The sequence below is a fragment of the Megalobrama amblycephala genome, linkage group LG3 (genome assembly GCF_018812025.1).
Source record: "Megalobrama amblycephala isolate DHTTF-2021 linkage group LG3, ASM1881202v1, whole genome shotgun sequence".
NCBI classification, from domain to species: domain Eukaryota; kingdom Metazoa; phylum Chordata; class Actinopteri; order Cypriniformes; family Xenocyprididae; genus Megalobrama; species Megalobrama amblycephala.
In genome coordinates, this window is record NC_063046.1 from 33856768 (window position 1) to 33870895 (window position 14128).

The 14128-nt window shown below is 36.2% G+C and overlaps 2 protein-coding genes across 2 annotated transcripts; one reads left to right on the forward strand and one right to left on the reverse strand.

Annotated features, from left to right (window-relative positions):
- The first annotated feature begins 2016 nt into the window (after positions 1–2016).
- Positions 2017–4450, forward strand: si:ch211-260e23.7 (protein C19orf12 homolog). Its single transcript, XM_048185244.1, has 3 exons — positions 2017–2114; positions 2388–2570; positions 3413–4450. Exons 2-3 carry the CDS (start codon positions 2411–2413, stop codon positions 3679–3681), a joined length of 429 nt encoding a protein of 142 aa, XP_048041201.1. The 5' UTR covers positions 2017–2114; positions 2388–2410; the 3' UTR covers positions 3682–4450.
- Positions 4451–12048: 7598 nt separating this feature from the next.
- Positions 12049–13565, reverse strand: plekhf1 (pleckstrin homology domain containing, family F (with FYVE domain) member 1). The gene is made up of 2 exons (XM_048185245.1): positions 13405–13565; positions 12049–13253 (listed from the first exon to the last, which is right to left on the reverse strand). Exon 2 carries the CDS (start codon positions 13242–13244, stop codon positions 12366–12368), a length of 879 nt encoding a protein of 292 aa, XP_048041202.1. The 5' UTR covers positions 13245–13253; positions 13405–13565; the 3' UTR covers positions 12049–12365.
- Positions 13566–14128: the final 563 nt, after the last annotated feature.

Sequence of the window (14128 nt, forward strand, 5' to 3'; positions counted from 1 at the left end):
TTGAATAGCCTATATACAGATCTATAAATATGATAATTAGCCCCGCCTCCACTCAGCTCAGAGATCCACTCGGTCAACTTACTGAGGTAAATGCTGCACAATAGTATCGCTTTTTACAACATCGGATACATAACACTAATTAATATGATTAGCGTTTTGCTTGATTACATCCTTCTAACAATCAGTATCCTTACAAATGCTTTGTACAACTTATAGTTCATTGTAACATCGTAATATGCATCGCACCCGCCATATTGCTAAATCTGCACGATTTTTCATATCAAGAGAAAAATATACTGGGATAACTTTGAGACTCCCTTTTAACCCTTTCGCACGTAAGTTTCAAATATTCTGTCTGACCCCCCAGCGTGAGTTTTTTAAGGCGACCGTTATTTAGAACGTATCACTTTATGGTTTCCATGGTGACATTGCTTGTTACGTGACACACTGCAGCACTGTATGAATGATGATCTGCTTTCACTTAATTTTTCCTTTTTTATTCAAAATATTCACAAATTTGTTAACTATAGCATGAAATATCTAATATGCCAAATATGTGCAAGTGGATGTGTTTTGCTGTTTAAACACGTTTATAACGATCGCGTTAGTTATGAGCGATGGGCGCCGCCATGTTAGTTTGCACCGCGCAGAGAATCGGATCTGTTGGATTTACAACCCGTGAATTTATCCACTTCTCCCGAAATACATGAAAGTAAGTGTGCCGGTGAACTGGGGAAGAATAGAGTAAGCTTTTAAGTTACTTTCTCAATGTGTATCTGATATGAATTAAACGTGTTGTCAAGTTATAATGGAAAGGGTTGTTATTTCCGCTTCTATAGACACCATTGTGTATTTTACAAATTCTAAATATATTGTTTTGTTAGTACTCATGTGTATTTAAATGTCTGAAACCTGAAATTAACATTATTTGGTTGAAAACACAGCATATATGTGATATATGAAAAGCGCTGCGCGCGTCCGTCTCTGGTTTAGCGCCAGTTAAAGCGCGCACACACATTTGAATTTGGCAGTTGATCACGTAATGCACTGAACGTTCTAATCACACCGGTGTGATCGTACGCTCCTGGGGCCAGCCAAGACTGATCACACCGGTGTGATCGTACGCTCCTGGGGCCAGCCAAGACTGATCACACCGGTGTGATCGTACGCGTCAAAGGGTTAATGATATGCTAGCACGCCGGCACATTGATGTGATTGGTTAAGGTAGTTTGTGACGTCACAGACTCCAGCGATTTCAAAGTGTGGGGTTTATGCGAATTCTCCTCATTCGCGCGTGTAGTTCATGTATTTAACGTGTATTTTACGTGTGAAATACACGTATTTGACACATTGATTTTTCACGCGTATTTAACGTGTGAAATACGCGTTAAATACGCGTGAAATACACGTATTTAACGTGTTGTTGACGTGTTAAAATTCACGTGTATTTGGCCCTTTCGGCTTTCCATAATTTGACGCTCCAATCGCGTTTGGTGTGAACGTAGCATTCTTTGGTTTACTGCAGTTTTAAACAGAAAATACTCAGCAATGGTGTTGACTTATGAATTTGCACATAGTTTGTCTTAAAGCATATTAAAAACACCACATAGACATATGAACAACAGATAGATAGATAGATAGATAGATAGATAGATAGATAGATAGATAGATAGATAGATAGATAGATAGATAGATAGATAGATAGATAGATAGATAGATAGATAGATAGAATGGAAGTGAATAAATGATAAAAGAAATGAGTCTATCATGGGCTTCTTCTGGATGTTTACATTTAAACAGTCTTGGCTCATTAGTCATCCTGTGCCTGTGCTGATTGGCTCACAGATAGAACCTTATAGAACCAAGTTAAAGTTCAACTTTGTAGATAGAACCTTTTTGTGGTCTAAATAAAAAGCCCAAAAATGTTCACAACTTAAAAAAAAATCACATAATGTAAATAAGTTCTAAGGTGACGAAATGTAGGGCAGGCTAATACGCATATCACTAATTAAAGGGACAGGACACAGCAGCGGAGCAGAGAGTGTAAGTATGATGTCACTCGATGTCACTTTCACTTTCTTAATCCTAAAGTAACGTCAACAGAAGAAACAGAGGTAATGCCTGAATGTTTTATGAAAGCTGTATAATGTAGTTTACAACACTTGCCTAGTGTTAAATATTCTTCAAAAGCAGATGTATGCCATGAAAATGTACAGATTTTATGAAAGTTGTTTAGCTTTATCACTTTTTAACTACGGCAGTTGTAGTTACAGGCTGTTTGTTTGATACAAACCATAGTTTATATAGGTCTACGACACTCTGAGCAGTTTTAAATCTTCCTACATTTGAGAATAGACAGCTCTTTCATAAAAGTTTCTCCTCCGCAGACAGTGTTTTTGAACACAACACAATGATGCGTCAAATAGACGATGTAATGGGGCTCTGCTGTAAAATATCAGAGAGCAGGCAGATTAAAGCAGCACTACAGCATTCAGCCCAAGGAGCTGCTGCCGCGGGCGGAGGGGCTTTTTTAGGGGGGCTACTCGGAGGTCCACCCGGTATATTTATTGGTATGTATTGTGTATTTGATTTCTTGTCATCCACAAACTTTGACCCACTGCATCTCTTAACCACAGGGTGGTGGTATAATATCATTTATAAACAATTAGGCTAATTATGTTTCTCTGAAGTTGCCTTTGTTGCTGGGTTTACTAAACCGTTATTGCAGCGTTAAATAAAATAAAATATAAACGAAACTTTATCTTATTTTACTTCAGCCAGTTGCCAAGTCAATATTTCTCATTTTTATTTAGTTTAACTTTGTACTAAAATAAAGCAATAACCCCTCTTAGCTGTTCTAAATTCACTGTAAAACATGGCTTTCACGGGGCTTATTGCTTTTATAAAAACGGTTAGTCCATAAAAATATTTATTTTAATATTCACCCGTCCCATGCACATTTGTAGTGTAGGTTTGTAAAGTACTACAACGCCTCAGAACGCGGCTCAACCAATCAGAACCAAGGACCGGAACAATCCGTTTTATAATAAGCTAAAACGGTATAGACATAAAAAATAAATAAATAACAAATTACTAAAACTTAATTTAAATTTTAAATCAACAGAAAATGTAAAGATAAATGTTGATTCAAATTATTAACTAAAAACTTTAATAGCATATACCTTTTTGTAATAATAGCCTAGGCTATCTAAACACAAGTTGAAAGATTAAACATTTAGTAAATACAGTACAACATTTAGACCATTTAGTGTGATCAACTTAAAATTTCAAGTGAAAAATAAAAGAGTGAGAGTTGATTTTATTGGTTAATAATATGGATGGTTCATTTAGTGAACATAGTGCATCTTTAGCATTTTGTTTCTTTCTCCTGATCTTCTGTTGTCTTTTGTAGGTGGTGCTCTGGGAGGTGCTATGGGATGGTGGATGACTAATGACAAATTCCAGCCTCTCCCTCAGATCATAATGGAGATGTCTCCTCAACAGAAGAAGAAACTGTACTCTGAGGTCATGGCAGTACTGGGCAATCTGGATTGGGTTGACCTGGCTCAACTCATTTTTCTAGTAATGGGTAATTCCTCCCTGCAGATGCGAGTGCTTACTACTTTAATCTCTTTTGCCACAAACGAGCTTGGAGCCAAAGTGCAGTACGGGCAAAAATAGTGGGGTAATGTTGCCTGCTTAGTCTAAGCCAAGTTTGTCTACAGTACCTGAGTTCAGAGTTCAGAGAATCTTTATTGTCTATCAGCAATGATAGAAATTTTTCTTAGGTTAAAAGGCTCTCATACAATACAACATAACAATACATACATACAATCCACAATACACAGTTCATTTTAAAACAAACATTTTAGGATTAAAAAAAACAACCCACACACAATCACTTAACCTTGTTTAAAATAGTTACTGCATTGGGCACAAAAGAATTCCTGTAAGCCTTCTTCCTAGCCAAAGGAGTTCAAAACCGGCAACCTGATGGAAGTAGCTGAAAAGCATCATACAGAGGATGTGTACAATCTGTAATAATAGAAGCTGCTTTCCTCTTAACTGCCATATAATAAAGATTTGAAAGCTGAAGCTGCGAGACCCCAGTAAATCTTGATGCCTGCTTAATAATTCTTGATAATTTTTCCTTATTTCCAGCTGAAAATATAGACTATACCAAGAAACAATATTAAATCCACAAGTGACCGATACACTGTAGTCATGATATCCTGTCTAACATTAAATCTTTTCAGCTGTCTCAGAAAAAATAAACGCTGATTAGCTTTCTTACAGACACCATTCACATGTTGTGCAAAGGACAGTTGGCTGTCAATCACAGTGCCCAAATACGTAAAGGATTCAACCTGTTCCACTTCCTGCCCCCTAACCTAAGTGGTTCATAAAGTGAAGAATAAATTTTGGGTGGACGAATCCCCCCACAACACAACTCTTTGGTCTTATTTATGTTCAGTTTTAGGGAACTGTCATGGAACCAACCAACCATGGATTCAACAAATTGCTTGTATATGACCAGGGACTGCTTGTCTGTCATACAAGCCACCAAAGCCATGTCATCTGTGAGTGACATACCCTTAATTCCACACATGATTTCATTTGTGTATATGGAAAATAAAATAGGTGATAAGACACAACCTTGTGGAACTCCCGTATTTATAACAATACTGCTAGATTTGTGGTCATACATTCTAACATATTGGGGTCTATTCATTAAAAAATCCTTAGTCCATTGCACAAGAGTCAGATTAACTTGCAATTTTTGAAGGCGGTCCAACAATAAATTAATATTAACTGTGTTAAAAGCAGATGTAAAATCCAGAAATAAAATCCTAACAAGTGAGTTGGGAGCATCCAAATGTCTAGTAACAGTATCTAAAAGAGTTAGACAAGCATCTTCAACTCCGTGTTTCGACTTGTAAGCAAACTGCAGCAGGTCTAAACACTGACCTACGCTGGCAGAGAGCTCCCCTACTACCACCCTCTCTATGCATTTACAGAGAACCAAGGTAAGTGCCACAGGTCTGAAATTCTCCATCTCTTTAGCATTAGATTTTTTAGGAACAGGAATCATCATGGTCTCTTTCCATGCTTTTGGAACATGTCCAGTGTTTAAAGGTGCCCTAGAACTTCTTTTTAAAAGATGTAATATAAGTCTAAGGTGTCCCCTGAATGTGTCTGTGAAGTTTCAGCTCAAAATACCCCATAGATTTTTTTTAATTCATTTTTTTAACTGCCTATTTTGGGGCATCATTAACTATGCACAGATTTATAGGTTGCGGCCCCTTTAATTCTTGTGCTCCCCCTCCCCCGGAGCTCGCGCTTGTCTTGAACAGCATAAACACAAAGTTCACACAGCTAATATAACCCTCAAAATGGATCTTTACAAGATGTTTGTCATGCATGCTGCATGCATACATCGGATCATGTGAGTATTGTATTTATTTGGATGTTTACATTTGATTCTGAATGAGTTTGATAGTGCTCCGTGGCTAAAGCTAACATTACACACTGTTGGAGAGATTTATAAAGAATGAAGTTGTGTTTATGAATTATACAGACTGCAAGTGTTTAAAAATGAAAATAGCGACAGCTCTCTTGTCTCCGTGAATACAGTAATAAACGATGGTAACTTTAACCACATTTAACAGTACATTAGCAACATGCTAACGAAACATTTAGAAAGACAATTCACAAATATCACTAAAAATATCATGATATCATGGATCATGTCAGTTATTATTGCTCCATCTGCCATTTTTCGCTATTGTCCTTGCTTGCTTACCTAGTCTGATGATTCAGCTGTGCACATCCAGACATTTTGCCCTTGTCTAATGGCTTGATCATGGGCTGGCATATGCAAATATTGGGGGCGTACACCCCGACTGTTACGTAACAGTCAGTGTTATGTTGAGATTCATCTGTTCTTCAGAGGTCTTTTAAACAAATGAGATTTATATAAGAAGGAGGAAACAATGGAGTTTGAAACTCAGTGTATGTCTTTTCCATGTACTGAACTCTTGTTATTCAACTATGCCAAGGTAAATTCAATATTTAATTCTAGGGCACCTTTAATGACCACTGGAAGAGCTGAGTCACCATTCCACCTAATTGAACTGAACACTGGAGCTTTTTTAGTGTAGCCTAGGTGCTGTTTCTGAAATCTGTGTTTTTACTTTTATTTTTCCTTATTATAAACATGCTGGTAGGTGTTATCACATTGTTCCGTTTTAAAATTTTAATCCAGTTTACAGTTTCACTGTAAATCTTAAAATGTTTGAAATACTCATAAATTGAGTGAAATGCTTCTGAGTAATTAAACGATAATCTTTTCCAACATGTGAAATCAAGGCCACCTGATGAGCTACTACAGTACAGTTAAAAGAATAATACATTGTTTGCTCACCCTTATGTTGTTGCAAATCTGTATGATTTCCTTCTGTGGAACATAAAAGAATATATTTTTGAACAATGTTGGTAAGCAAACAGTTTTATTTACCATTGATTTGCATTGTATGGGCAGAAAACACTGAGCCATTTCACGAAATATCATCTTTTGTGTTCTGAAGAAGTAAGAAAGTCATTTGGAAAAGTGTTTATTAATTTAATTTATTTTATTTTTTGGTGAACAATCTTTTAGTAGACTTACCTTTTAGATCTGCTATTAATATATTGTTGTTTCACTAATCATTTCAAAATCTATTCTCTAAAAACATGGGATAGGGAAATTTGAGAAGTTATGACTTGAATCAGAGTCAGCATTTTCATTTTCATTTAAAATCTATTTATTTGCTATATTGAATTAGCATTGGTAAAGAGAATTTGGTTGAACCGATCAAGGTCTACCTAAGAGAACAGTAATCACTATAAAAGTGACTTAAATGACTCTAGTCTTTATTGATTCAATAAGAGCTATTTACACAACTATTTTCACAAAAATGGTGAAATAGTTCAATGTTATTTTAAGGCTACACCGTGTGCAATATGTAACATTAATTGTAACGTACTTAAAGGATTAGTTCACTTTCAAATAAAATTTTCCTGATAATTTACTCACCCCCATGTCATCCAAGATGTTCATGTCTTTTTTCAGTTGAAAATAAATTACGGTTTTTGATGAAAACATTCCAGGATTATTCTCTTTATAACGGATTTCAATGGTCTCCAAACGGTTGAAGGTCAAAATTACAGTTACAGTGCAGCTTCAAAGGGCTTTAAACTATACCAGACTAGGAATAAGGGTCTTAACTAGTGAAACGATCATAATTTTTAAATGTATATGCTTTATATATAAACAAATGATCGCCTTCCAAGTGCTTCTGCCAAAACCGCATTTTCGTATTCTTCAAAAAGCTTACGCTGTTCCTTCCCTATTCTACTTACGGAAAAAATGGAACTGGCGCTGCGTTCGTTCTGTAGGACATACAGCGTAAGCTTTTTGAAGAATACGAAAGTGTGGTTTTGGCGGAAGCACTTGGAAGGCGATCATTTGTTTATATAAAGCATATACATTTACATGTAATTGAGAATGTTTACATGGTAAAAAAAAATAAAAAATCTAATAATTTAACTCATTACAACATTTCTTTGAAAGTGAGATGAGGTTATACATTGAACCACAGTGTCTCTCTCTCTCTCTGTACCGTGCTCTATAGCAGTTTGCTGGAGAGCAGCAGACCTGTGCTATTCTTAGAATACCACACTCACACACCATGAAAACTAACAGACTTTAAAGGCAAAAACCACACTACAAATATAAGTACAAACACATCAAATTAATTACTTTAAACAGTGCAAAGAAGAATGCAGTGAAACCCTCGGTGTTGACTGTCATTTGGCAGCACAAATATGTATTATTTTTAGAAGGTCGAAAAGGTGGTTGTATAACATCAGTTGGTTGCCAAGAAAAATGCAGCTACTTCCTTTAAGGTGTGTATGCATTCACTGTCTGTCATCTACAGTGTTCAGTGTAGATGAGTACACCCCCTTTGAAAAGTAACATTTTAAACAGTATCGCAATGAACACAAAAACAATTTCCAAAATGTTGACAAGACTAAGTTTTATATAACATCTGTTTAACTTATAACATGAAAGTAAGGTTGATAATATAACTTAGATTACACATTTTTCAGTTTTCCTCAAATTAGAGTGATGCAAAAATGAGTATACCCCACAACAAAAACTACTAGTACTTTGTATGGCCTCCATGATTTTTAATGACAGCATCAAGTCTTCTAGACATGGAATGAACAAGTTGGCGACATTTTGCAACATCTATCTTTTTCCATTCTTCAAGAATAACCTCTTTTAGAGACTGGATGCTGGATGGAGAGTGATACTCAACCTCTCTTCAGAATTCCCCATAGGTGTTCGACTGGGTTCAGATCAGGAGCCACTGAATCACTTTCACCCTGTTCTTCTTCAGAAATGTGTTTAGGATCATTGTCATGTTGGAAAAGTGCATGACGACCAAGGGCACGGAGTGATGGTAGCATCTTCTCTTTCAGTATTGAGCAGTACATCTGTGAATTCATGATGCCATCAGTGAAATGCAGCTCCCCGACACCAGCAGCACTCATACAGCCCCACATAAGTACACTGCCACCATGTTTCACTGTAGGCACTATGCATTTCTCTTTGTATTCCTCACCTTTGTGATGCCATCAGCCATTTATCTTGGTCTCATCACTCCAGAGTATAAACCACCCGTCTGCTAGCTGTCTCATGTCACAGAAGTCAGATACAGCCAAAACAAACTGTTACATTATTTTCCTGTTCTCCTGAAACAATCTACATTGTAAAAAGTGCTATATGAATAAAGGTGACTTGACTTGATGACTTGACTTAGAATACAGATTGTTTCTAAGCAGCTTTACAGTGATAACAGGAAAATAATGATCAATGATACAAACAATTCCATTCTGCTGTAATGCATCACTGAAAAAAGGCCATGATGCCATTATTCTGCTGAATTCAGTTCAGTGCTGACTGTAAGTTTCATCCATTTTGAAAAGGGTTCAGTTCTGCTATATAAGCAGCTCTACTGAAGGCTTGCAAAGAAATGGAGCTTGTAATAGACAACTTTTCTTTGAACTTTAGAATGAACTTTGCTTCCCAGAATCAAGCACTGAGACTGTAAGTAATGTGTGGGAGATTCTGTACAGTAAGAAAGCGCAATGACTGTGTTTCTTTGGTAATGAGTGGTTCAAGTTGTTTTTGGGTTTCTTGTTCTATTTATATATTGATAGTAAACAACAGTGATGAGTGTGAAAGTTGATCTTACCTACTGAGCTGGTTTTGCTAGTTACGGTGTATTTTTCCACACAGTGTGCCAAAAAGTCTGTCATGGAAATTACTTTGGGCATTTAGCAAAAGGAAAAAGGTGTTTTTTAAAGAATTGTTTACTCTCTTCCTCCCACCAGTTTTTCTGTACAGTTTTTATGAGAGCAGAAAACTTTCTCAGCTTGTATGTGCACATTACACTTTTATACAAAATGGCTTTTTTTTTTGTAAGCCACACAATTTGATTTGTTCTACTAATCATTTGTTAGTACACTCTAAAAATAGATGGTTCTGTAGATCATCTTTCCTCATATAAAACTTAGCACTGTATCCTCTTGAAGAAACCTTTTATGCTGAATTGGTTCTTTGTGATGGGAATTATGCTTCTTGTGAAACATAAAGAAACGTCACACATTCAAGCGAGAGTTAGGATAAGATTTTGGTTTAGGGTTAGATGCATGTGATTATGCAAAATTTATAGTTATTACTATAGTAACTACATGTAACATGTAAAAAAGACACTGTAAAATAAACTGCTACCTAGAAACATATCATGGAAGTAAGCTAAACAAAACAAAATAATTTTGTTTTGTACAAAATTAACAACAATAAACCCAAAAAATTACATCTGAATTCAAAATAATGAAAAATATTCATTTGATATATTATCACAACTAAAAATGAAGCAAACCGTGAATGTTGAGTGATTAACACCATTCACTACTTTCTTTCCACTCACTGATGTCTCTATATATAGATTATAGACATGTTATTATTATTATTTTGTTTCAAAGCAACTCGAGTAGCATTTAGATTTCTGTGTCCCACTTAGAAATGATTAGCTTGATCATTCATGTGCTTTGAATATAATTACAATATTTTTTTAAGAGTCTACATGAAGAGCATATTATTCCTTTTAAATCTGTAACTGTCAAAAAATCTTTTGAAGCACCTCGTAAAATTGCTTTAAATGAACTTTTAAATTGTAACTTACCATTTAAACTCTCAAAACTGAGAAAGCTCTTCTAATCCAAAGTCAGTTTTTACTGTAATCTCAGTTATCCATCCCACCAGCAGTATGTTGAGCCATTGTCTGCTCTGATCCCTACTGTAAATGGATAATCCACCATGGACAATCCAAAAATAAAAAATACTAATTTACTCACGCACATTGACTTCCATCAAGCAGGTTTGGTTTCTTAGTTTGTTTTTTTATCATTTAATTATAATAATTTATTAATGTGTGCAGTTAACAAATGCTGCTAGAGCATTGTAATTTTTCTACAATTCCTCAATGTAAAAAGAAAATAATTTACACAAGTCTTGCTATAAGTTTTATTTATACTCTAAATTATATTACACGCTATTCAATTGGTGGCCTCATTTCATGATGTTCTGTTGTGCTATATTAATTGGCACTATTTATATTTCCACTAATAATAATTTGGATGATGTCTCATAATCATTCTGTACAGTCTTATCTTTAAAAAATGTTACCATATAACAGCTGCTCAGTTAAGGGTTAAAGGGTTAGTTCACCCCAATATGAAATTTCTGTCATTAATTACTCACCCTCATGTCGTTTCACACCTGTAAGACTTTCGTTCATCTTCATAACACAAATGAAGATCTTCTCCATAGACAGCTACGCAACTGACACTTTGACGCTTCAAAAAGTTCATATAGAGATCGTGAAACTAACCCATATGAATTGAGTCCAAATTTTCTGAATAGACTTGATCGCTTTATATGGTGAACAGATTGAATTTAGGTTTTTATTCAAATATAAACATCGATCAGCGCACATAAACAGAAGCTCAACCGAACCTGCTTGATGCGCAAGAACAAACCTCTTGCGTGCTGCGTAACACATGCTTGAGCTTCTGTTTACCACAACTGATGTGTGAGTTAATCAATGTTTATGTGAATAAAAGCCTAAATCTGTTCACCATATAAAGCGATCAAGTCTCTTCAGAAAATTTGGACTCAATTCATATGGGTTAGTTTCACGATCTCTATATGAACTTTTTGAAGCGTCAAAGTGTCAGTTGCGTAGCTGTCTATGGAGAAGATCTTCATTTGTGTTCCGAAGATGAACGAAAGTCTTACAGGTGTGAAACGACATGTGAATAAAAGCCTAAATTAAATCTGTTCATTACATAAAGCGATCAATTCTCTTCAGAAAATATGGACTAAAACACTCAATTCATATGGATTAGTTTTACAATCTCTTTAAGAACTTTTTGAAGTGTCAAAGTAGTATTTGCGTAGCTGTTTATGGAGGGACAGAAAGCTCTCAGATTTCATCAAAGTGGAACGACATGAGGATGAGTAAATAATGACATAATTTTCCCTTGTAGAATTGTATGTGTGTATATATTTTGTAATTTAATGCCAGTGTAATATAATGCAGAGTATAATGTACATTTATTTTTTTTAATGAAAATATAAAAAACCTCAATAAATTAACTTAGATCTTTTGGATGGTACAGTCATGTGACCTGGACTACTGAAATCACATCCCAAAAAAGGATGTAATGTTTTGTTGATGTCAATCGCAGGTATTCATTCGTGAAGCAGTATGCTCAGTCACCGTCCACTATCCCTCCCTTAAACATTATAGGTCTGCAGTAAGAAGCTGTCTTTCTAGTTTCTAGGATGCTTCTATTGAAAATATTATTTTATGTTTTAATTATTTCTTCGCTTTATAAACAAACATTTACAAAAACTGGTATGTGTTTGTGTGTGTGTTTCCCACCAAGTATTTAATGCAATCACCAAAGTATTTCATAATAATACTTTTTTTATTATATTGATTACAATATTCACATTGTTTACTTTATACATGCTATAATAGAAAACATTTGTTATACTATGAAAATAGAATATACATTCAAATTTACATACATAAATACAAAAGTGCAAAACAGAAGTAGTAGAAGTGACTCACATACTTTAGTGCAAAATACTTAATAACTGCTGGTGTTTGTCTTTGTGCATCTGGTCAACAGTAAAACATGTTCAGTTTCAGCATAGTTCATAATAGTAGTTGCCCACATCACGGTCAGAGTCCAATGATGGGAGGACTCCTGTGCTCGGTCTTTAAGTAGCAGTAGTGGGAGTAATCTGCTTCCTCCACCTGGTTGTTGAACCACTTGGTGGGCACCTGGTGCCCGTTCTCATCTTCGAGCTCCTCGTCGCTGGACGTCTCAAACTCAGGTAGTGTTGATGAGTCCTCTACAGAGTTCTTTTTCCAGTGCTGTACATGTTTTCTCTTCTTTTTCTGCTCCTTTCCGTCTTCTGTGCTGCTCACGCAGTTCCGGCAAACTCTCACTGGCTTGGAGGAGATGTTGGGTAGCAAGGCCCGGCTCTTCGAGCAAGCTTGACATACTATATAACCGCATCTCCGGCAGTGGTGCCTCCTCCGAATGGCAATGTTGAAGCGCTTTGAGCAGCGCATGCAGATGGCTGAAGCCATGTCAGGGATCCAGGTGGCAGCAAACTTCTCTGCATCATTGTCATTGGGGAGGCCCTTATTTTGCATGTGGAGGGCCCTGCACCTCTCAATGTGCTCCATCCATGCATTTTTTTCCTCAGGCGAGGCTGCCGACACGTAGAAAGACTTGCGTGGCATGCGGATGAGCCATTGGTTGGCCATGGCCATTCCGTCTTCCAGATCTTCCTGCTGCACCTCCTCCAAAGGAATGATCCTCTGCTTATTGTACCAGCGACCGGGCACCATGACGCTACCATAGACCAAGATGTCGTTGAAGAGGAAGAACATTTTGGGTTTGGGTCCACGCCTGCACAGCTTCAACAAGCAGCCCTCTCCCACAAGAAGACGTTCGGGTTTTAGAAGCATCTTTCCAGTGCGGCCGAAAGAGCTCTCCACCGCCCGGATTCGCTCTCGGTTCTCAAGAGTAAAGGTCGGATGTGCTGCCATTGGTGCTGCCTGTAAAATGTCAAAGTATTGACAAGGTCAAATTGATTTCAATGGACTGCTGGATGATTTTTTTTTTTTTTTTTTTTTGGCAGTACTTTTAAATCAACAAATCTTTCAAATATTTAAAAATATATTAATCCACAAAGGAGCTACCAAATACCTGATTGTCGTGGAAAGCAGTGAATTAACGTTGGGTAAACAGACGCTGTATCTGTTCGAAGTTCCTTCGTCCTTTGAGCTCCAATAAAAAATGTGATGAAAATACTCCTCTGTGTTCAGCACTAAAAGTCACTTCTTTTAATGTGCAGGTCGGTTGAGACAGACCTTTTATACAGTGTCACAAGCTTGTCTTTCCTGTTTGAAAAGGGGAAATTCCAGAACTGCTCAGCAGTGCCTCTACTATTTTAGAAGTGTTACCTTCCTTGTTCTTGACTGGCAGAAACTCAGACACATTCAAAACATACTGACACAAAATAAAATGTTTTGAATGAATGACGTCAGATTCAAGTCTGACATTTAAAATCTGAGTGTAATATATGCTGTCACAACATTTTATAGACCTTATGTTCATAAAATAGAATGGAAAACGTATGATAATTCTGGTATTTTTGGTGCTGTGTTATTTCCTCACCTGCATAATTTATTTCACAGTGTATGTGATTAAAAAAATGCATGCATTAATGCATGTGTTGTTATTGTTGACTAAAATGAAAACTACTAAAATGGGTTTCATGAACTCTAGACACTGTGTTCCAAATTATCATGCAAGTGACTTTCAGTACAATAAACATTCAGATTTTAGTTTTTCAAAGAAAGTTTGTTTTATTTCTCATCTTTTTAGATGACTGGTATCAGTCTCAGGTTTGTTCAAGTTTGCCAAGTCT